This window comes from Mobula hypostoma, chromosome 14 (genome assembly GCF_963921235.1).
Source record: "Mobula hypostoma chromosome 14, sMobHyp1.1, whole genome shotgun sequence".
In the NCBI taxonomy this organism is placed as follows: domain Eukaryota; kingdom Metazoa; phylum Chordata; class Chondrichthyes; order Myliobatiformes; family Myliobatidae; genus Mobula; species Mobula hypostoma.
In genome coordinates this window covers 40,846,607-40,870,706 of record NC_086110.1, presented here as the reverse complement: position 1 = coordinate 40,870,706, position 24,100 = coordinate 40,846,607, and the positions used below count along the sequence as shown (strand labels likewise).

The window sequence follows — 24,100 nt, the reverse complement described above, 5'->3', positions numbered from 1 at the left end:
GTGGTGGGACACTGGGGTGTCATCTCATCGTCGTCTGTTTCCATTAGGGCAGGCAGGTCATCTTCTCCTATGACTGCCCGCCTCGATGTTGAAGGTCAAGGTTCGTCGTCTGCTGTGGCTGATGTGGAAATCTTGCTTGACTGCTGAGCCTCGCGCATTTTTCTATCATACAGTTCTTTCTAAGCACTCAAACCATCTTGCAAATACTGTATGCCCTAAACCAACGTACCCTTTCAGAATTAAAGTCGTACATTATCATTGCAGTGAAAATCTCACGCAGTTGCTTCACGTTCAGTTCCTGGACCACTTCACTTTCGCTACTGAATTCGGTTTCGATTGTTATCCTTTCCTCTTCCAATTGCATCAGCTCTTCATCTATCAGTTCTCGGTCATGGGATTCCAAAACCTCTTCAACATCATCTTCGTCAACTTCCACAAGCCAAACTCACTTTGTCCTTACTTCGTTCACCACGATCAAAACGCTTAATTATGTCTAGTTTTACGCTAAGTGTAACACCCTTACGAGCTCTTTTAGGCTTTTCCAATACCTTGGAACCCACCTTGTAGACAGCTGCTCACAGGCACGTGTTTAAGCAATGCCGGCGAGAATGCTCGGGGCGCGCGCTGATTTTTTAATCGCACGCTGTTTTTTTTTAAACACGCGCTGATTTTTTTCGCGCGCTGATTTTCCCCGCGCACTGCCTTTCTTCATAATAGTGAAAACACCTTCTGTTAGCGAAAACAGGGAACTAATGTAGGTCTTCCATCACAGTGAAGTTTCGTAAAGCGAATGTTCGAAAAGCGGGGGACACCTGTATTGCAATTTGCCCTGCCTTTTTTGCTTCATAAAGTATTTTCCAGAAATGTAGCCTATTTTTAAATTGTAGGATGCTATAGAAGAAAAGGATAGTTTTATTAACAGCAGAAAAACAGAAACATTTTAATAGCCAACAGCTCTGAGTGGAGGTCGGCATACAAATATGTACATACACATGCAGCTAGGACATTATGGTCACTAGTTTGGGAATGCAGGAGAAAGGAGGGAAGAGAAAGGATCTCGTCAGGGTTGCAGATGGGAACTGCATGGTGCCAAGATGGGAATAGAGGCTATATCAATTAGGAAATATAATAATGCCACTGTGATGCACAGCAAGAGGTTTTGCAGGTGTTAAATTTAAGGATTCCTAACTCAGATTATAGACCTAAAACAAAGAAATTGCTATACATAGGGAAGTGATAATCAGACAATTTTGCTAGATTTTATGGGAAAATACTGGTATTTCTATATGTACCTGCCAACATGGCTATGTGCAAGTACCAACAAGTTTAGGTTCTCTACATGGGTACGTGCAAATTTGTGTATAACATTTCAGGCTCTCTACTTGGAAACGTGCAAATAAGTGTATAACATTTGTCCAAATTCAGAGCCCATCACAATGACAATCCAACAAATATTATGGAAAAATACCTTAAGCAGCTTGCACCAGTTAAATCATTAAATTGTGAAGGATAGATACGAGTAAAAAAATGTTTCTAATAAATTGAAGGATTTTGTATCTAATGAAGCATGTTAGACTGAACTTCCTACTTTGACATAGTAGAATGACAGAAGGATTCTCAAGAAATTTTTCTAAAGAAGGGTTGCGTTCAGTCCAATTAAAATTTCCAAAGTCTAAGCAGAACTCAGGATAGACAGGGATAAACTATCTAGGAAGTCTAAGAATTAGAACCAGATAATTTGGAAGTGGGGCTCGAAGGTTTTCCAGGATGACAAAAATTGGCTTAAGCTTGCAACCCTTCCACTTCTGTCGAATGACTCTGCATCAACTGATTGAGATTTTTGTTAACTGAAGACACTAAAGGAGATGGAATGAAGGCTACAATATGGAGAAATGTACATAATGTTAGGTGTCAAATCAAGTATCAACATTCCCTGTAATTTTTTTTTTTAAAAGAACTGCGCGGACCAACCATTGCTCCGAGCAGGATTTTTTTTAAAAACATGTTTTTAAAGTGGTACTTTAAATGTTTTTTTATAATATGCATACTATAAACATTTAGAATGAAAACTGAAAAATCACTTACTTTTGATTTTACATAATAATTGAGGGTTATAATGAAATACAACACAATAAAGAAAACTTTTTACATTTTATAAACTTTTTCTCATCTGTCTTTATTCCAGATGCACAGTAACAAAGGTTGTGTGCACCGGTGCATTTCAGTTATTGCATGGCCGCACACCCATGCAGATTAGAGGGAACAGTGTCAGAAATAATCCAAATAAATGGAGAGTGGTTGTGAGAGGCTGATTGCTAATCTCCAATTCTTATTACTACTTCTGATTTGCTATATTGTATAAGAAATGTGTACACTTCATGCAGTATTCAACATACAAATTTAAATTGTATAATATTCCTTTTCAACAAAAGGAATCGTATATTTATAAATATATAGACACATTACATACCTTGAATTTTCATCTGACTGCATTTTTGAGAGAAAAATTGATTGGAGCGGTTCTACTGAATTTCTCCTATGTAATGATGAGGGTGTCTTGCTGACATATTTGGAGAATGCATTTTTATCTTCGTCTTTTAAACACTGGACAACTGATTCCTGGTCTGAAAAACCTACAGAACAGTTTGGAAATCCAAAGTATCAGAGTACTGCTGATAAGTAGGGGCCAAGTGACTAGTGAAGACAATTTGATAACCTAGCTTGTACAATTTGCAGCTTTAGAAATAACTGACATTCTAATTTTCATACTATTTAAAATTTTCTGCTCCCATTCCAGAAATTATGAATAATTATTTGAACAAGAGCTGTGTCTTACCTTGGTTTTGTTCTGTTATTGTCGACATTTCTAAAATTTCAGACCAAAGGGCTAAAGCTTTATGAACAACTGTTTTCTTAACTGGTGATTCATTCTTCATGCACAATGTTGATGAATTTGGGCTTTTTACAAGGTTTTGATTCTTTGGCGAAATGTAGCGTGCAAACATTTTTGCAACTAATTCATCATTCATACACACCTACAGAAAGGAAGTTGGACATTGTCATCAATAAAAACTCAATGTTCAAGATTTTGGACGTTCTTTGTCAATAATTCCCAGCAACCATGATACATCTGAAACTGTCCACAATAAATAGAACAACAGCGTTCTATCAGCAGCCTCCTAAAATGGGTGGCTTGAGTACAAATAATAATTCAGATATCTTGCTGTGGCCTGACCCCAAAGAAACTACATTTTGCTAATATTTAACTATGATCTTTGTGCCAAAAATATAGACATATTCAGATGATCTCAGCAGAACACTTGGTTCATTTGTGGGATTGTGCTAACAGGGCCTGCATTTCATTGCCATGCCCTTACTGTTGAAGATATTGGTGGTGGGATCAGACCAGAACCTGGGTCTCTGGCAGTGTGAGGATTTGGTGTTGTGCCATTTTGCTGTCCTTGGGATTCATTACTGTTTTAAACTTTCATTCACAATCATGATCCTCCATGCTGCATTTGACTCCAGCCAGTGGAGTTTTCCAATGCTTTTCGGCTGATTCCATCCACACTTGACCAAAATTGTTTTGATATCAAAGTATTTGTTCTCACATCAGAAATTCAAGTTTTTTAAAATCTAGTTTGGACCAAAGCTATAAATACGTACTCAAATTGAATTTCTCCTACGTATGACAACAGTGTCTTGCTTTGGAGGATATGCTTCTATCTTGGTCTTTTAAATACTAGACATCAATTTTCTACATTAATAGGTAGATATCAGTGCTGCAGCTTTGTTGATGCATCTTGTGTAGAGATGCAACTAGTTTTGGGCAAGAAATCTTCAGATTCAGACAAAATGCCTTTGCTCTATCCAATGCAGTCCTCATAAGACCATAAGACATAGGAGCATAATTAGGCCATACAGCCCATCATTATAACAGATCCACTTCCCTCAACCCAAATCTCCTGCCTTCTCCCCATAACCTTTCACGCCCTGACTAATCAAGAACCTATCAATCTCCACCTTGAATGTATCCAGTGTCATGCCCTCCACAGTTGCCTGTGGACCACCCTCTGGCTAAAGAAATTCCTCCTCATCTCTGCTCTAAATGAATATCTCTCTAATTCGAGGCTGTGCCTTTTTGATTTCATGCAATCATGAAAGGATACATGCAATCAAACAGGCTCACTTTATAATGGGGACATTTAACGGCTGAGAAGGGTGCTTTATTGATTTAAAAGATATTTGTATTTTTGATGGCAATATTTATTGATCATCTCTAATTGCCTAATATGGTGTTGACAAATGCTGTCTGGAACCACTGCAGTCCTTCTGATGACAGTACTCCTTCCTGTTCTGTTGTAAAGGGTATTTTGAGACTTAGACACAATGATGATAAAACAGTGATCGTCAAGATGGTATATGACTCAAACCCAATCCATGGGTGGTGGCATCCCAAACTGCCTGCTGCCTTTGTCCTTCTTAGTAGCAGAAGAATGCATTTGGAATTGCCTGGACAAGTATGTAGCTAAAAGCAAAAATGCTGGAAAATATCAGCTAGTTTGCAGCATCTATGGAAAGAGAAAATGTTAATGCTTCAGTTTGGAGAACCTTCATTCAAACTGAGAATGAGATGCATGGCCAGGCTTTGTTAGATTACACCTCCTCTCTATTTTTATGCACAGCTGGGCTGCTCCCAGTAAACCCTACTGCACTTCCCAATGAACCAGAATGTTCACAGCTAAAAAGGGTTACTACTGTACTACTTGGCACTACAATTGTGCCAAATAAAACAGATCAAAAATGGACATCCAAGGAGGTGCTACAAGCCATTAGCAGCAATTTTGTTCTTTATTTGTATAGCTTGTCTTCTTTTACACATTGGTTACTTGTCAGTCTTCATGAACAGCTTTTTATAAGTTCTATTGCAGTTATATTTTTTGTAAAAATGCCTGCAAGAAAATGAATCTCAAAGGAGCATATCAGAACATATACTTCTTTGGTTAAAAAATTTACTTTGAAATTTGCAAGTATATTCCACCGCTATGTTCAACCTCATGATGGCATACATTTCACTTCACACTGCTACAAAGCCAAAACACCAACTTAGGTTCAGTGAGGTGTATAGAATTGCTTACCAGGCACCATCCTGGATTACATGTGTATTTACAGCAAAAGCAACTCACAATAAACAGACCCAAATAACTCCCCAACGATCAGCTTCCATGGTCCTACCACAACCAGTCATGAAAAATGATGTCACCAACAAGCACATTCTTTTGTTCCCCATTCCAAAAGGACTGTTCCCTCTGGGATGCTGTGACACATCCTACAATCAATAAACATTCCCCTACTCATGTCACCCTCTCACGCAACTGCTGGAGAGGCATCAGCTTCTACTTAATTTACTTCCTTCCTCCCATCTCAGGACCCGAAAAAAGTCAGGACTTTTTCCAGTTACAGTCTACTGCATTTGTTGCTTGTGATGTGGTCTCTCCTTGTTGCAGAACACTGCATTCAGGCTGCAAGTCATTAGTCTGTGATCTCAATTCTCTACACCATTGAGACTCTCCATCTGTGTAGGCTCTTCAAACAAAGTTATGCATGCAAGCTCAACGACAGATACTCATCTTTTGATATGATACATCACTGCCTTCAGAACTCCAGTGAAATCAATAGTTCCTGATAATCAACTACTACAGCCTTGCGTCTCACATTTCCCGCACTGTTTTTTTTTTTATATATAGCATCTTCCAGTAATTTCAGATTTCATTTGTGTCCACTTCAGGTTCTGAAGGAAGCAGCTGGAGAGATTGCGGAGGCATTAACAATGATCTTTCAAGAATTAATAGATTCTGACATTGTACCGGATGACAGGAAAATTGCAAATATTACTCTACTATTTAAGAAGGGTGGGAGGCAGCAGAAAGGAAACTATAGATCTGTTAGCCTGACATCAGTGGTTGGGAAGTTGTTGGAATCGATTGTTAGGGGTGAGATTACAGAGTACGTGGAGGCACATGACAAGATAGGCCAAAGCCAGCATGGTTTCCTGAAAGGAAAATCCTGCTCAACTAACCTACTGCAATCTTTTGGGGAAATTTCAAGCAGGGTAGACAAAGGAGATGCAGTAGATGTTGTGTACTTAGATTTTCAGAAGGCCTTTGACAAGGTGCTGCACATGAGGCTGCTTGGCAAGATAAGAGCCCGTGGAATTACAGGGGAGTTACTAGCATGGATGGAGCAATGGCTGATCAACAGAAAACACAGTGGGAATGCACGGATCCTATTCTGGCTGGCTGCCAGTTACCAATGGAGTTCCACAGGGGTCAATGTTGGGACTGCTGCTTTTTATGATGTGTGTCAATGATTTGGACTATGGGATTAATGGATTTGTGGCTAAATTTGCCAATGATACAAAGATAGGTGGAGGAGTGGGTAGTGTTGAGGAAATAGAGAGGCTGCAGAGAGACTTAGATAGTTTAGGGGAATGGGCAAAGAAGTGGCAAATGAAATAGTGTTGGAAAGTGTATGGTCATGCACTTTGGTGGAAGAAATAAAAGGGCAGACTATAATTTAAATGGGAAGAGAATTCAAAATGCAGAGATGCAAAGGGAATTGGGAGCGCTTGTGCAGGATGCCCTAAAGATTAATCTCCAGGTTGAGTCAGTGGTGAAGACGACGAATCCTGTGTTGGCAGTCATTTCAAGAGGTATAGAATATAAGAGCAGGGATGTGATGTTGAGGCTCTATAAGGCACTCATGAGACCACACGGAGTATTGTGTGCAGTTTTGGGCTCCTTATTTTAGAAAGGATATATTGACATTGGAAAGGGTTCAGAGAAGATTCACGAGAATGATTCCAGGAATGAAAGGGTTACCGTATGAGAAATGTTGGGCAGCTCTTGGGCTGTATTCCCTGGAGTTCAGGAGAATGAGAGGAGATTTCATAGAAACGTTCCAAATGTGAAAATGCCTAAACAGATCAGATATGGCAAAGTTATTTCCCATGGTAGGGGATTCTAGGATAAGAGGGCATAACTTCAGGATTGAAGGGCGTCCATGTAGAACACAGATGCAGAGAAATTACTTTAGTCAGAGGGTGGTAGATCTGTGGAATTTGTTGCCACGAGCGGCTGTGGAGGCCAAGTCATTGGATGTATTTAAGGCAGAGATAGATAGGTTCTTGATTAGCCAAGGCATCAAAGGGTATGGGGAGAAGGCAGGGGAGTGGGGATGACTGGAAGTATTGGATCAGCCCATGTTTGAATGGTGGAGCACACTCGATGGGCCGAATGGCCTACTTCTGCTCCTTTATCTTATGGTCTTATTTACACCACCCTAGAAAATGTATTATTATTCACTTTTAGCCACAGCCACTATTACTTGTGCAATTTCATCCATTCTGGTCTCCTTCCGTTTTGTTCTCTCTGCCCCTCTCCTCTTTCAGAACTTAATCAAAAACTGGAGATGTTAGATTAAAGAGTTGACGATCTGAAATGTTAACTGATCCTCTCTCTGCAAATACTGCTTCACCAATTAAAGAAATTCAAGCAGTTTCAGTTTTTTTCCCCTTCATTATGGGGTTAATTATCGGTTAATGTCTCATGACTACAAAATATTGCAGGCTGGCTAAATCTGTAGGCCTAATATAAGCAGCACTTAAGAGTGATGGAATTTCAGCATTTTTAGAATATACACAGAAATTAAGTTATTTAATTGTGATAATTATAAATAAAATAAATGCATAATATCTAGAATTTCCTTAAAGAAAACTGCTTAATGTATAGAAATAGATGAGTAATTGAAGAGTTTACCTTTCCATCTTTCAAAGTGAGATATAGTTGAACTGCAATAGTATCCCCAGCAATACCTTTTAATTTTGCCTCAGCAATCTGAGATTCTGTTGTTACAGACAATAAAAGAAATCATACTAGGAATCCCACAGAATGGCAGTCTCAGTTTAAAATTTATGCATAATCTGTGGCAGACTAAACCAAAACAATTTTTAAAACTAAATTTAGTATTAAGCTTCCTTTCATTAACAAAGTACTAGCTATTATACTATACAAAGTTGCAAAAAATATCTAGTTCTGTTGACTGATACAATAACTGGAAAACGTGCCACTTGGAAGTTATTATAGACAACATAGAAACAAAGAAAACCTACAGCACAATACAGGCCTTTCAGCCCACAAAGCTGTGCCGAACATGTCCCTGCCTTAGACCTACCTAGGCTTTACCCATAGCCCTCTATTTTTCTAAGCTTCATGTACTCATCCAGGAATCTCTTAAAAGACCACCGCCGCTGGCAGCCCATTCCATGCACTCACCACTCTCTGCGTAAAAAATTTACCCCTGCCATCTCCTCTATACCTACTTCCAAGTACCTTAAAACTATGCCCTCTCGTGCTAGCCATTTCAGCCCTGGGGAAAAGCCTCTGACTATCCACACAATCAATGCCTCTCATTATCTTGAACACCTCTATCAGGTCACCTCTCATCCTCCGTCACGAGGAAACCCAATTTCCCTCGGGATCAATAGAGTATATCTATCACTCCAAGGAGAAAAGGCTGGTTTCACTCAACCTATTCTCATAAGGCATGCTCCCCAATCCAGGCAACATCCTTGTAAATCGCCTCTGCACACTTTCTATGGTTTCCATGCCCTTCCTGTAGTGAGACGACCAGAATTGAGCACAGTACTCAAATGGGGTCTGACCAGGGACCTATATAGCTGCAACATTACCTCTCGGCTCTTAAGCTCAATCCCACGATTGATGATTGATGAAGGCCAATGCATCATTTCCCTTCTTAACCACAGAGTCAACCTGCATAGCAGCTTTGAGTATCCTATGGACTTGGACCCCAAGATCCCTCTGATCCTCCACACTGCCAAGAGTCTTACCATTAATGCTATATTCTGCCATCATATTTGACCTACCAAAATGAACCACCTCACACTTATCTGGGTTAAACTCCACCTGCCACTTCTCAGTCCGGTTTTACATCCTATCAATGTTCCATTGTAACCTCTGACAGCCCTCCACATTATCCACAACACCCCCAACCTTTGTGTCATCAGCAAATTTACTAACCCATCCCTCCACTTCCTCATCCAGGTCATTTATAAAAATCACAAAGACTAGGGGTAGGATTCACAAAGAGTAGGATTATTTAAAATACAATAACATGAATACAAAGTTTGTTTGCACGAATCACCAACATTTAGCTGAATACTCAATTGGAATACATGCTCATGTTTTGTGAGTCTTAAACCAATAGAGAACCAAAAACAACATACCTTGAGCCATTTTTTGGAAATACTGTATTGCAGCCCTATCCCATCTTCCTGCTGGACTGTAAATTTAGGGGGAAGAGAAGCAGTGCTTAACTTTTTATTACAAAAATAAGTATTAAAATAAAGAGAGGTGATTAAAAGGTTTTAAGTAGTAGGTAATTTACTTCTTTATTTTGGACACAGCTTTACCATCAAAAAGAAAACACAAAATAGTTTACATAAAAAAAACAATTAGGTATAATAGTACAGATTCTTGAAAAAGATTAAATGATGCAAAAAAAATCTAAATTAACAGATACATTTAGCATATGAACTACTATCTTCAAGAAAACATGGAAAATCCATAAAAACCTTTCACTAGTACAGAGTATTTGATTCTGCCATGATGAGGGATGTTTTTATTCATTTTTGTAGAAATGGTATGATTAACATCATTTGTTACCCCAGCAATTAGATCAACAGGCAGCATAATCTTTCTAAAGACACAATTCCTTTGGACTACTTTCCTGAGAATGAAACATTATTCCTGCTTTCATCCGTTTTCTTATGCTGTCATCTCTTACAAAATTAAACCCCATACCGTGTACACATGGAAGACACTGATCATAATAATAAACAGTACTCAATGAGATGCTTCTGGTTTTATATGAGAGGGATAATAAGTCAGCCATAATAGAGTGGCAGAGCAGACTCAATGAGCCGAACAGCCTAATTCTTATTGTCTTATAGATAGGCTATGTAAAAAAAAAATTGATGTCCGTAGAAGATCCAAGAATTTCTTACTGGTAAGGGGTCTTAACCACATGATTAAGGCTTGATTTAGCCATAATGGGTACCATCTAATCTGGCTGATGCCAGAGATTATAAGGCATCCATCTTCCTTCAGGTGAGCACTACTTTTAACTTCCAGTACTGATTATGGCCAAGCCTCCTTTCTCTCTTCCCACAAATACACACACATACCCAAACTAAAGTACACATAGCTGATGATAGTTGACTCTTGCAATCATCTTTTTCTTAACCATTCTGTCTGACACTATCCCATCCTCGCCCATGACCATCCTTAATCACTTACCTGATCATCAGCCATTACCTTCTCCACTTGCTTGCTTCCTTTCTCGTAATTTTCCATTTGACACCCTCCACCCTCTTTCCTACCCATATACAATATTCTCCCCATCTCACTTTTGGCATAGATCACAAATGATGGCCAATTCATGCAACACTTAGAATATTGCACACAAGTCAAGCTCTGAGTGTTTCTCAGGTCAATTAATGTCTGAGTGCCCCAACTCAACAGTCCTCTCCTCTTTACAGGTGCTAACTTGATTTATCTAGCTTCAGATGGTTTTGATTATAGCTGAGATATTTAGCATTGCTTCTTTTTTCCTTTTATTCCCTTCAGTTACTTCTTGCCTATTTGTAAACTCCATATTTACATGGACTACATAATGAGAGTTCCCTAGCAATCCAGTCAAATGCAATTTCCAATTGTAAATAAGTTCTGATGAAGACCCCAGAAGGCTGTGGAGGCCAAGTCTCTGGATGCTTTCAAAACAGAGATGGATAGAGCTCTTAAAGATAGCGGAATCAAAGGTTATGGGGATAAGGCAGGAACGGGATACTGACTGTGGATGATCAGCCATGATCACAGTGAATGGCGGTGCTGGCTCGAAGGGCCGAAGGGCCTACTCCTGCACCTATTGTCTATTGAACTTAATTATAGGATGGAGATTGCCATAACAACAATCTCTTACTTAATGTCAGCAAGACCAAGGAGCTGATTGACTTCAGGAGAAGAAAACCAGGGTCCTGAGCCAGTACTCATCAGAGGATCAGAGGTAGAGAGGGTCATCAACTTTAAATTCCTCAGTATTATTATTTCAGAGGACCTGGCTTGGGCCCAGCAGATGTGCTATAATGAAGAAAGCATGGTAGTGCCTCTACTTCAAGAGTTTGCAAAGATTCAGCATGACATCTAAAAGTTTGACAAACTTCTATAGATGTATAGTGGAGAGTATGTTGACTGCCTAATCATGGCCTGGTATGGAAACACCAATACCCTTGAATGGAAAATCCCACAAAAAGTGGTGAATACGGCCCAGTCTATCACAGTAAAGTCCCACCCCTCCCCCCACCGCCATTGAGTACATATACATGAAATGCTGTCGCAGGAAAGCAGCATCAATCATCAGGGACCTGCAACACCCAGGACATGCTCTCTTCTCGCTACTGCCATTAGGGAAGTATGATAATAATCACTCAGGCATAGTTATTATCCCTCAAACATCAGGCTCTTGAACCAAAGGGGGCAACTTCACTTGCCCCATCAATGAAATGTTCCCACAACCCTTGGACTCACTTTCAAGGACTCTTCATCTCATGTTCTCGATATTTATTGCTTATTGAATTCCTTCTTTCTTTTTGTAATTGCACAGTTTACTGTCTTCTGCACACTGGCTAAATGTCCAAGTTGGTACAGTCTTTCATTGATTCTATTATGGCTATTATTCTAAGGACTTGATGAGTATACCCACAAGAAAATGAATCTCAGGGTTGTATATAGTGACATACGAGGGGTGATTGATAAGTTTGTGGCCTAAGGTAGAAGGGGTCAATTTTAGAAAACCTAGCACATTTATTTTTCCTACATTTACACACTTAGTCCAGCAGTCGTGGAGCATACAGATCCCTTCTTTGTAGAAGTGATCCACAGCAGGGGTGTAGGAGATGAGTTATTAACTTCAAACTTTCTGCATTTTCACTCAAAGAGTTGAACTGCACATGCATGTAACGAGAGCTGTATAACTCATCTCCTTCTACCTTAGGCCACAAACTTATCAATCACCCCTGTTGTGAACCACCTAGAGGTCCAAGATGCTCTCATTACATGCACATGCAGTTCAACTCTTTAAGTGATAATGCAGAAAGTTTGAAGTTTATACCTCACCTCCTTCTACCTTAGGTCACAAACTTATTAATCACCCTGCTGTGGACCAGTTCTACAAAGAAGGGATCTGTATGCTCCACGACCGCTGGACTAAATGTGTACATGTAGGAGGGGACTATGTTGAAAAATAAATGCGCTAGGTTTTCTAAAATTGACTCCTTCTACCTTAGGCCACGAACTTATCAATCACCCCTTGTACATGTACTGATAATAAATTTACTTGGAACTTTGAAGTCCACATTCCAGATCCCACACTACCTTAAAGCAAGACTCATAGCAGCTATTTTAAGCTTAAAAATTAACATATTAAATGAATACATTCTAATAGTAAAGATCAGCTGACTTACAAAAAAGATGGCTTAAAGGGGCTAATTCAGGGGTCCCCAACCTTTTTCGCACCACAGACTGGTTTAATATTGACAATATTCTTGCGGACTGGCTGACCCGGGTTGGTGGGGGGGTGTTCAAGTAGGGTTAAACTCACCTCAACAGGTCTTTTACAGTTAGGGTTGCCAACTTTCTCACCCCGAGAACACGGGACAGTATTTACCCTGAGAAAGACTGCCATGACCATGAAGCCTTGCGTGGGCACCTGTGTGCGCATGCATGACGTGTGCATGTGCGTATTTGCCGATTTTTTTTCCCACAAATCAGTTTTGACTTAATCTTCCTGACTACACTGCACATACATTATTTCTACTTTATATAGGCTGGGTATTTATCATATCATTCCTGCTTTTACTATATGTTAGTGTTATTTTAGGTTTTATGTGTTATTTGGTATGATTTGGTACGTTATCTTTTGGGTCTGGGAACGCTCAAAAATTGTTCCCATTTAAATTAATGGTAATTGCTTCTTTGCTTTACGCCATTTCGGGACGAAAAGTTTCATAGGAACGCTCTACTTTAGCGGGGGAAATACGGGACAAGGGCGTATTTAACAGTGCATGACAGGGAATATGGAAAGGTGCAGTTGACTCATATCGTTTCCTTGCGGCCTGGTGTTTGGGGACCGCTGGATTAATTAACCGGTAGTGTTGTTTCAACCAGATGTTTACATTTGAAGTCAGATTTGATCACATAATCAAAGTTTATCTTAACTTTATATAAAAATACAATTAATATTTTGGAACATTCACACTCACCCAATTATTGCTTTCTCCTCACAAATATTAATATTCAATGTAACTGGCTGTATACCAAATAATGTGAACTTTTTTGCTCGATATGGTAACTTCCAAAAAGTATCAACTGCCCTTCGAACACTAAACAGAAACATTGAATATCATGGTAATGGAAAGAAATGGAATCAGAAATACAACAGTACATGATAATTTAAAGCACATAAAATGGTGGCTTTAAAGAGGAATTACTTATTAAGGAAAATAATCATTATAAATATATATTCCCAAGAAAATGCACAAAATTGTGGACAACCTTAATCTTTACTTCTTAAGTAAAGATTATGCTTATAACTCACTCCAGTTAGTATTGTCTCAATATCAACATTTGAGAGATTGTTCTTTGGGCAGTGTGACAAAGTAGATATATGATGTTTCCACTCTAGGAGAGTCTCAAACAAAGAGAAGAATATCTTTTAAAACTTTCTGAGGAGCCCAATAATTTTGTACCACAGAGGATAGCTAATTTTTGGAGATATGTGGAGACCAGATCATTCGAGGTATTTAAAGATGTAGAAAACTTTTTGAAAGATTGGGATATTCAGGTTGAAGGGAACAGATGGAAGGAGAGCTTGGAGCTCGATATATTGAATGATGGAGCAGGCTTGAGGAGCCAGGGGGCCCTACTGCTGGTTCTATTTTGTGTTCTTGTGCATGCAGCTTTGAGGAGAGATCGAGGTCATCGAGTGCACAATTTATTTCATTAAGGATTCACCAAATGCAGAATAAGTGTCAGCTTCAAACTGCATTTTATGAAAATCAATATTCATAACTTAACTCTTTTGCTTATTCAAAGCAACCAATGATGTTTTCCTAGAGAATATTTCACTTGAGGATATTTTTCTGGATTATATGTAATTATTTGGGTTAAATAATTGGCAAACTTCTAGAGATGTGTGGTGAGAAGAATGCTGACTGGCTGCATTACGGTCAGGTATGGGAACACCAATGCCATTGATCGTAAAATCGTACAAAAAGTAGTGGATTCAGTCTGGTACATCAGGAGTAAAACCCTGCCAACCATTGAGCACATCTACATGAAACATTGCCATAGAAAAGCAGCATCCATCATCAAAGATCCTCATAACCCAGGCCATGCACCCAGCGAGAACTGCTGCCATCAGGTAGAAAGTACAAGTGTCTCAGGGCTCGCATCACCAGGTTCAAGAACAGTTATTATACTTCAACCATCAGGTACTTGAACAAAAAGGAATAACTACACTCAGTCTACTTCTGGCGTTTTCACAACCGCTGGTCTCACTTTAAGGACTCTTTATCATGTTATTTCATGCGTGTTATTTATTTATATTTTCATTTGCAGTTTGCTGTCCATTGATCCTGTTTACAGTTACTGTTCTATAGATTTGCTAAGTATGCCCACAGAAAAAGAATCTCAGGATTTTATATGGTGACATGTATGTACTCCTATAATAAATTTTATATTGAACTTTGAATAATTAGAGCCAAATTAAAATGTAACGGATTGTTACAACACAGGGAATAGCTATCATCCATGCCGGCTAATTCAGCAATCCAATCAGTACCTTTCCAAGAGTCTTTCTCCATTACGAAGCAAATTATTTCCTTCAAGTGTCTATCTTATTTCTTTTTGAATGCCTTGACCATCCTTACAGATAGAAAGTTCAGATGACAATAATCAAATTGTTCTGAAAGGTTTTTCCTCGCATGGCCCTATTCATGCCCCATCTTTTACCTATTTTAGGTACAATGAACCATCCACCAAGGATGGTACTGGGTCTGGAAGGCCTGAGTTATAAGGAGCAGCTGGATAAATTATTTTCTCCCCCTGGAGAATAGGAAACTGAGGAGTGACCTTTTATAGAGGTCACTGAACCATCCACCGACAAAAATAGGTTCTCTCAACCCTCTCTAAATCAATTGTAATTTTGAATGTTTTGATTAAGTAGAGCAAAATTGTAATTGCTGCAGCTTGTTTTCCATTACCCTAATTTTACAAATCACAATAAACATGAGCTGCGTAATAATATTATACACACTAAACAGTACAAGACGTTTAGGATGAATGTGGACTACAGTCTTGGGAACACCTAACTTTCTAAATGCTTATCTGGATGGTTTTGCTGGGCCATGAGGCATACAGAATAATGTGGCCTCTTACCAATGTTTCTTGTGCATTGGCCTCATTGTTCTATTCAGAGATGCTTCTGAATTTAAATTGCATACACACAGAAAATTTGTATGAATAATTAGTTTCATCCATCCCAAAAAACAGTGTTGCCTCCCAACCGTCTTTCTCTAAAAACAATTCCAGTGTCCCCATTCTGCGTTAGTTGCTGTACCCCAGCCCGGAACCACTCTAGGATAAACTTTCTATTTTTAAAATCCAGTGAAGCTCATTTATTCTCACACACTTAAAAAAAATGCAACTTCTTTGTAAACAGCCAAGAAAAATATTCCTTGGCTATGAAAATTAAGCTACTGAACAAAATGTAACACATTTCACAAGAACAAACTTGCAGAACGCTTACACCATTTGGTTTTTGCATTTATAGGTTTAGAATTAGAACATGAAAACAAGCTCTTCAGTTCAAATCACCCATGCTATCCAAGCTAGTCCAAATTGCCTGCAATTGGCCCATATATCCACATACCTGCGAGTATGCTTTTAAATGTTGTTATCGTACCCACCTCTACTACTACTTCTGGTAGCTCATTCCATAGAAACACTAAGCACTGCATGAATATCTTGCCTTTCAGGTCCCTTTAAATCTTTTTCTTCTCACTATAGACCTGTGCCCTCTAGTTTTAGACTCCCCTACCCTTGGAAAAAGAATTTGACCATTCACCTGATCTATGTCCCTCATTTATATCTCTATAAAGGTCACTCCTCAATCTCCTATGCTGCCGGGGTAAAAAAAAACAGCCTGTCTGGACTCTCCCCTTATAACTCAAGCATTCTAGTAACATTCTTGTGAATCTTTTCTGTTCCCTTTCAAGTTTAATGACAACCTTCCTAAGGCAAGGTGACCAGCATTGTACACAATACAGCAATGCAATCTCACCAACATTTTGTATAACTGTAACATAATATTCAAACTTTTGTGCTTAATGCCTTGACCAATGAAAGCATATGTGCTAGGTGCCTTCTTCACCAACCTGTCCACCTGTAACATCACTTTCAGAGAACTTGTACACCTAGATCTGTATGTTGCACTCTCCAGGACCCTGGTATTCACTGTGCACATCCTGCCCCGTTTTAACTTACCAAATGCATCAGTCTACACGAGTTAAATTCCATTTGCATTCCTTGGCTCACTTTCTCATTTGAACCAGATCCCATTGTAGCCTTAGTTGATTTTCTTCACTGTACACTACACCTGCAAATTTACTACATGCTAACTACATTCACATCCAAATTGTTAATACAGGTGTCAAACAACAGGGGTTACAGCACAGATCCCAGGGGCACACTATTGATCACAGGTCACCAATATAAAACCCTTTACAACAACCCTTTGACTTCTAACAACAAACCAATTTAAACTACTCGCTCTGGATCCTCTGTGATCCAACCTTCCTGAAAGTCTACCATGTGAGACCTTGTCAAAGATCTTGCTAAAGTTCCAGAGGTGACGTTTACTGAACCGGTCTTTGTCAATCTGCTTGGACACCTCTTCAAAAAACATATATTAATTTGTTATGATTCCCCACATATAAAACTATGCTGACTGTCTCTAATCAGTCATTGATTTTCCAAATGCAGATAGATCCTGTCTCTCAGAATCTCCTCCAGAAACTTCCTACCACTAATGTTAGGCTCACAGGCTTGCAGCTTCTGACTTGTTCTTGAAGCCTTCTTAATTAAAGGCATAACATTAGCCACCCACCAATCTTCTGGTACAGGCCTAAAGCTAATGATGACAATACAAATATCTCTACCAGAGTCACAGCAATTTCTTCCTTGGTTTCCCACAATGTCCTAGATTACACTTGATCAAATTTGGGGATTTATTCACACTTATAGAAACATAGAAAACCTACAGCACAATACAGGCCCTTCGGCCCACAAGGTTGTGCCAAACATGTCCCTACCGTAGAAATTACTAGGCTTACCCATAACCCTCTATTTTTCTAAGCTTCATGTACCTATCCAAAAGTCTCTTAAACGACCCTATCGTATCCGCCTCCACCACCGTTGCCGGCAACCCATTCCACGCACTCAGCACTCTCTGCGTAAAAAAAACTTACCCCTGTCATCTCCACTGTACCTACTCCCCAGCACCTTAAACCTGTGTCCTCTTGTGGCAACCATTTCAGCCCTGGGAAAAAGCCTCTGACTATCCACACGATCAATGCTTTAAGACCTCCAACACTTTTCTCTGTAAAGTCGTAATATTTTATGACATAATTTTTCTCTTCCATGAATTCCTGAGCTTCCAAATTCTTCTTCACCCATTTCCTGTGACTTCATGCATAGGTGAACACTTTGATCCTCAAGGGAACATATTCTTGCCCTAATTACTGTTTAGCTCTTCATATACTTATAGAACTCTTAGGATTCTCCTTCCCCTCATCTGTCAAGGATGAGGGGAAGGAGAATCCTTCTTTTTGCCCTCTTTTTGCCCTGCTTATTGCACTCTCAAGTGTACTTCTACATCCATTATACTCCGCAAGCTTGTTCTCAGCCAACCCTAGTCTGTGGTCAAAAAGAAAAAGGCAAATGACAGTCTCAATATCCCTTGTCAATCTGTGTTTTCTATCCCACCAGCTGTGCCCTTCTCTCCAACAGGAACATGCCGGCCCTGAACTTACCCTATTTCAATTCTAAAGCTTCTCACTTGAAAAATCAAAGCCCCACTTGTTCACACTCTTTAAAACGTGTACTTTCCCCATGGGCAGGGCGGCTATTTGCCAGTGTTATAATTATGTTACATTAAATTTTATTAAAGCCTCAAGATCATCATTTAGCCTTTGGAGATCACCACTTCACTAACTCCTCCCTCATCAATGTGTTCAAGTGTGGTGTCAAGGGCACACAATACCAATACAATTTGTAATAGCATATTTCATTTAAATATTTGTACATCAAAACTGCTAGTAGCTCGAAACAGATAGAGTTAAATTCTTACTCTTTTGCTTTCACCAAAATGTGCTTGGCATAGTCAACTAGGAAACACTTTGCAAGGTAATTGATTCCACTTGATATAATTGATTCCAGTACTGCCCTGCACCAGCAATGGAGTTCATGGCAATAAATAACACAGATCTGCAAAAAAAGAGTCATTACCCAATTATATAAGTTTGAATGCTATCATTCTGTTTAGTTGTTCAACTGGCTAGACATTTAAATTGTTAGAATTAAAATGTGACAAGAGGTTTATTGGATTTTGAACACAATAACCATTGAAGATTCTTCAAAGAATAGATTAGTACAGCACAGTACAGGCCCTTCGGCCCACAATATTGTGCCAACCCTCAAACCCTGCCTCCCATATAAGCCCCCACCTTAGATTCCTCCATATACCTGTCTAGTAGTCTCTTAAACTTCACTAGTGTATCTGCCTCCACCACTGACTCAGACAGTGCATTCCACGCACCAACCACTCTCTGAGTAAAAAACCTTCCTCTGATATCCCCCTTGAACTTCCCACCCCTTACCTTAAAGCCATGTCCTCTTGTATTGAGCAATGGTGCCCTGGGGAAGAGGCGCTGGCTATCCACTCTATCTATTCCTCTTATTATCTTGTACACCTCTATCATGTCTCCTCTCATCCTCCTTCTCTCCAAAGAGTAAAGCCCTAGCTCCCTTAATCTCTGATCATAATGCATACTTTCTAAACCAGGCAGCATCCTGGTAAATCTCCTCTGTACCCTTTCCAATGCTTCCACATCCTTCCTACAGTGAGGTGACCAGAACTCGATACAATACTCCAAGTGTGGCCTAACCAGAGTTTTATAGAGCTGCATCATTACATCGCAACTCTTAAACTCTATCCCTCGACTTATGAAAGCTAACACCCCATAAGCTTTCTTAACTACCCTATCCACCTGTGAGGCAACTTTCAGGGATCTGTGGACATGTACCCCGAGATCCCTCTGCTCCTCCACACTACCAAATATCCTGCCATTTACTTTGTACTCTGTCTTGGAGTTTGTCCTTCCAAAGTGTACCACCTCACACTTCTCTGGGTTGAACTCCATCTGCCACTTCTCAGTCCACTTCTGCATCCTATCAATGTCTCTCTGCAATCTTTGACAATCCTCTACACTATCTACAACACCACCAACCTTTGTGTCATCTGCAAACTTGCCAACCCACCCTTCTACCCCCACATCCAGGTCGTTAATAAAAATCACGAAAAGTAGAGGTCCCAGAACAGATCCTTGTGGGACACCACTAGTCACAATCCTCCAATCTGAATGTACTCCCTCCACCACCACCCTCTGCCTTCTGCAGGCAAGCCAATTTTGAATCCACCTGGCCAAACTTCCCTGGATCCCATGCCTTCTAACTTTCTGAATAAGCCTACCATGTGGAACCTTGTCAAATGCCTTACTAAAATCCATATAGATCACATCCACTGCACTACCCTCATCTATATGCCTGGTCACCTCCTCAAAGAACTCTATCAGGCTTGTTAGACACGATCTGCCCTTCACAAAGCCATGCTGACTGTCCCTGATCAGACCATGATTCTCTAAATGCCTATAGATCCTATCTCTAAGAATCTTTTCCAACAGCTTTCCCACTGCAGACGTAAGGCTCACTGGTCTATAATTACCCGGACTATCCCTACTACCTTTTTTGAACAAGGGAACAACATTCACCTCCCTCCAATCCTCCGGTACCATTCCAGTGGACAACGAGGACATAAAGATCCTAGCCAGAGGCTCAGCAATCTCTTCTCTCGCCTCGTGGAGCAGCCTGGGGAATATTCCGTCAGGCCACTGGGACTTATCTGTCCTAATGTACTTTAACAACTCCAACACCTCCTCTCCCTTAATATCAGCATGCTCCAGAACATCAACCTCACTCATATTGTCCTCACCATCGTCAAGTTCCCTCTCAAAGGTTTTACATCATCCAAGCAAACCCGGAAACAACACATCGACTCTAACCTTCAGTCACCGGTTAGAATTTCAAAGCTTTAAAGATGTTCCTGACAACTCAGCTGCCCTGACTTCCTTGCCTTAAAGCACCACAGGGGTCTGGAGCTCAGATTCTGACACCTCTGATCTTATCCTTTATCAAAGGATTCTCCCTTTATAATCAGTTTATAGCACAAAGTAAATGTATTACATTTATCATCTAAATATTAAGCATTTAATCTTTCTTATCAGAGACATCTAGAAGCAGTTCAAAACACTAAATAGCTGTCAAAAGGCAAAAGCATTCCAGGGATGGGCCCTTAGATCTGCTGCCCCAGACTGCACCTCAAGGGACAGCTGCAGCAGCAAAGTGTCCAGGACACATGGTCTCATGTAACCATGGGAACTGAGTTGATACAAGAATAACATGGAATTCTCTTTCTAATATTTTCAAGTAATCAATTATTACCTGGCCTTGTTCCAGAACAGGAAGTTTAATTTCTTCTAGCTCCTCACTGTTCTGCTGATATAGCTGGTTCATCTTTTCCTCCAATCTTTCATATTGATTTTCATTTTCAGCCACATCACTGAATCCCTTTTTTATTCTCCCCCAGAAATAGCCTGAATCCTCCACCTAAGCAAACACAAAAATAGTCTTTTAGCTTTAATTGTCAATGGACGTTATCAACTTCAAACAGAAGAAATGAAAAAACTGTTTGGATCGATATCCCAATCTTGGTAGTTTATGTTAATCATGAGTATATGTTTTTTCAGTTTTAATAGCCCAGTTTAACAAAATTATTTACTGTTGCTGTGTCACAATCTGTGTAGAGAGCTGTCATTCGATTTACATATGTTATAGCATTGCAGCACTGGAATAAAGGATGATGTAAGGAGTAAAGATGAATATACATTTAAAGCAATTTTATTAAGTAATTCGGGAGTTATTATAAAGTGCGCAGAATGATCACACCAATTTTCAACCAATATCTAGTGTACCTAGAGCCTCAAAATTGTGACAATTCAAAGAGGAAATAAGAAAATAATTGTTTTAATAACCCAACCATCTACATTTTTACTCTATAAAGAGATAGAAGTGGTGGTGGTGGGGGGTGGGGAGAAGAATCTAAAGACATTAATGAACTATTTACAATATTGTAACTGAACAGCAAATACTGGGAAAATAAAGGGGATTAAAAAAATTCAGAAATCTTCAAAGCCTTCTGTCTGCAACAATGAATTTGAAAAGAAATGGTTGCAGAAGTAATAAGTGCATTAATGATAATCATCCAAAATCACAAATTTTAAGAATAGTAGCCAAGGTGAATGCAATAGATGTAAAACCACTACACTGCTTCTGGATGGCAAACACCCCAAGTTTGGGAAGTGCTGTTGGAGTGGCCTAGGCATTGCATTTTGTAGATGTTGCCAACTGCAGCCAAAGTGTGCCAAAGCTTAAGGGAATGAATATTTGGTATAGTGAATGGCAGTGATAAACAAGCTGGTTACTTTGTCCTGAATACTATCAAGTTCCGAATGGAACTGGAGTTGCATTTATCCAAGCGAGGACTTCTGACTCGTGCTTGAAGATGGTGAAAAGGTATGGGATGTTAGGTGGTGTCATTTGCTGCAGAAATGACAAGACACTGGTTGGCATATTAGAATGATCAGTACTGGGACTTCAGTTATTCACAATTTACATTAATGATTTATATGAAAAGACAGAGCATTCTAGCTTGCAGATAGTACCAAGCTAATTGGGAAAGCAAGTGGCGAGGAGGGTGTTTGAAGTCTGCAAAGGAAAATAAAAACATTAAATGAGCAGGCAAGGTGGTACATTTTGGAAAAATATAAGATTATGTATGTTGGTTAAAAAAATTGAGAAATAATTTTAGTAAATAAATATTGATGTTGTGATAGACAAGATACAGATGTACGCAAGAACAGCCAGTGAAGGTAAATAGTATGTTAATGTGTTCTCGATCTATATTGCTTATATATGAGCTATGCCTCAACTTTAGAACTCTCATTCTTGCTTTCGTATACCTGCATAGTCATATCCACATCTGAATAATGTTTGTCATTTCTACAACCCTCTCGAGATGTCAACATGTTTCCAATTGTATGCATGTATTTATAATAACTCACACAAAAGGCAAATTTATATCTAACTGCCAAGATACAACTTACCTGCCTTGAATTCTCTTTTCTTTTTAAGGGATTTCCTTGAAACATTTTAAAACCTACTAACTGGACAGTTTTTGTCTCAGTATCTCATGTGGCCTGGCATCAAATCTTGCTTGTAGACGAATGACACACATTAGAACACTCCATTACATAAAAATAAAGTGTACAAATGACCATCTGTAGATGCCCAAGTAGAGCATCCTTATGAAATGCATGGCCATTCAATCTTAAACATTTGATAACATGTCATTCACTGCTTGATTACACATCACTTATTTTTCTTTCTAACGAATAGCAGAGCACTGAGCACCCATAAGAATACACTAACCCTCTCAATATACAAACTTCTGGTTGATGAAATACTTTCCATGGACACATCCTCTTCATAAAATGGGTAAGACTTCTGTGCATCATGGCCTGAATGAAGTTTTTAAAAAGAGATGTTGTGCTTTGAAGGCTCTTTCCAATTATTTCCACTGCTCAGCACTTCCTGATTCTTAGAGAATCAGAATGATAAATCATTTTTAGTTTTAAAATGAATACGTTGCACATTACTTTTAAATTTTAAGTAGAAAACATACGAATGCATGGTATCATGGCCAAATTGTACTTGCTTATCCATACTTCTCAATTTGACATACATTTGGTAAATTGATTTAAATATTTGGAAATTGTTTATTTTTTTCCAAACATCATGATGGGATAATCATCGCATCAACAATGGAGAAATATAAATACACTTCTTTTATCATAATAGCAAGTACCATCTGTTCTTACAAGGGCTCAAAAATATATCTGTTAGAAATGAAAAATTCAGTTCAAAAAGAAATTTCAGTCTGATCAAATGAATTCAGATCTTCCTAAAGAGGTGGCAATAATTAGTGTTACCTTTATGATGATAATTTCAATCATCTTCTGTATAGCAGTACAAAATCTCAAATGCTTCAAGAAAAATAAACCTGTTTTGAGAACAAAAGAAATACATTACATTAATTTTACCTCTTAAAAATGCTAGAGAAGCAATAAAACAGTTCAAGTAAAAAGGTGCATTCTCCTGTGCTGTGACTAAAAGAAATAGGCTGCCATTTTGAGAGTTGCAAGAAGGCTTTTTTCTTAAGATAATATGTCCAAATAAACCTTCCTAAGAGCAACCAATTTATGATATATGGAACAATTCCATCTAGCTGGTGAGATGACTTCTGAAATGGGATTTGAATCTGCAAAGCATTATCTGGAAATATTCGTAACAAAGTTTGTGGTGCAGTAAAACAATTACCGCTTTCCTCTGACCAAGATCAACCAAGAGCTATCACTCATTTAGGAGCTGAACTGAGAAAAGGGAATAAATAAAAGGGGATGAACTCAGTCATGGATAGATCTATGCTACTGGGCTAATATAGAAACAAGACT

General features: G+C 39.1%; 1 protein-coding gene across 8 annotated transcripts in view; it reads right to left on the bottom strand.

The window, feature by feature from the left end:
- tdrd12 (tudor domain containing 12) overlaps positions 1-24,100 on the bottom strand; it is a 200,053-nt gene that overhangs the window by 150,171 nt on the left and 25,782 nt on the right. For all 8 annotated transcript variants that reach the window (XM_063066982.1, XM_063066989.1, XM_063066990.1 and 5 more), the window contains 8 exons: positions 23,579-23,649; positions 20,973-21,137; positions 18,544-18,680; positions 13,397-13,516; positions 9,305-9,360; positions 7,818-7,903; positions 2,837-3,035; positions 2,471-2,633 (listed from right to left, as the gene is read on the bottom strand). In XM_063066982.1, the coding sequence (XP_062923052.1) occupies positions 2,471-2,633; positions 2,837-3,035; positions 7,818-7,903; positions 9,305-9,360; positions 13,397-13,516; positions 18,544-18,680; positions 20,973-21,137; positions 23,579-23,602 (950 nt within the window). In that variant the 5' untranslated portion in view covers positions 23,603-23,649. The remainder of the gene's footprint in view (positions 1-2,470; positions 2,634-2,836; positions 3,036-7,817; positions 7,904-9,304; positions 9,361-13,396; positions 13,517-18,543; positions 18,681-20,972; positions 21,138-23,578; positions 23,650-24,100) is intronic.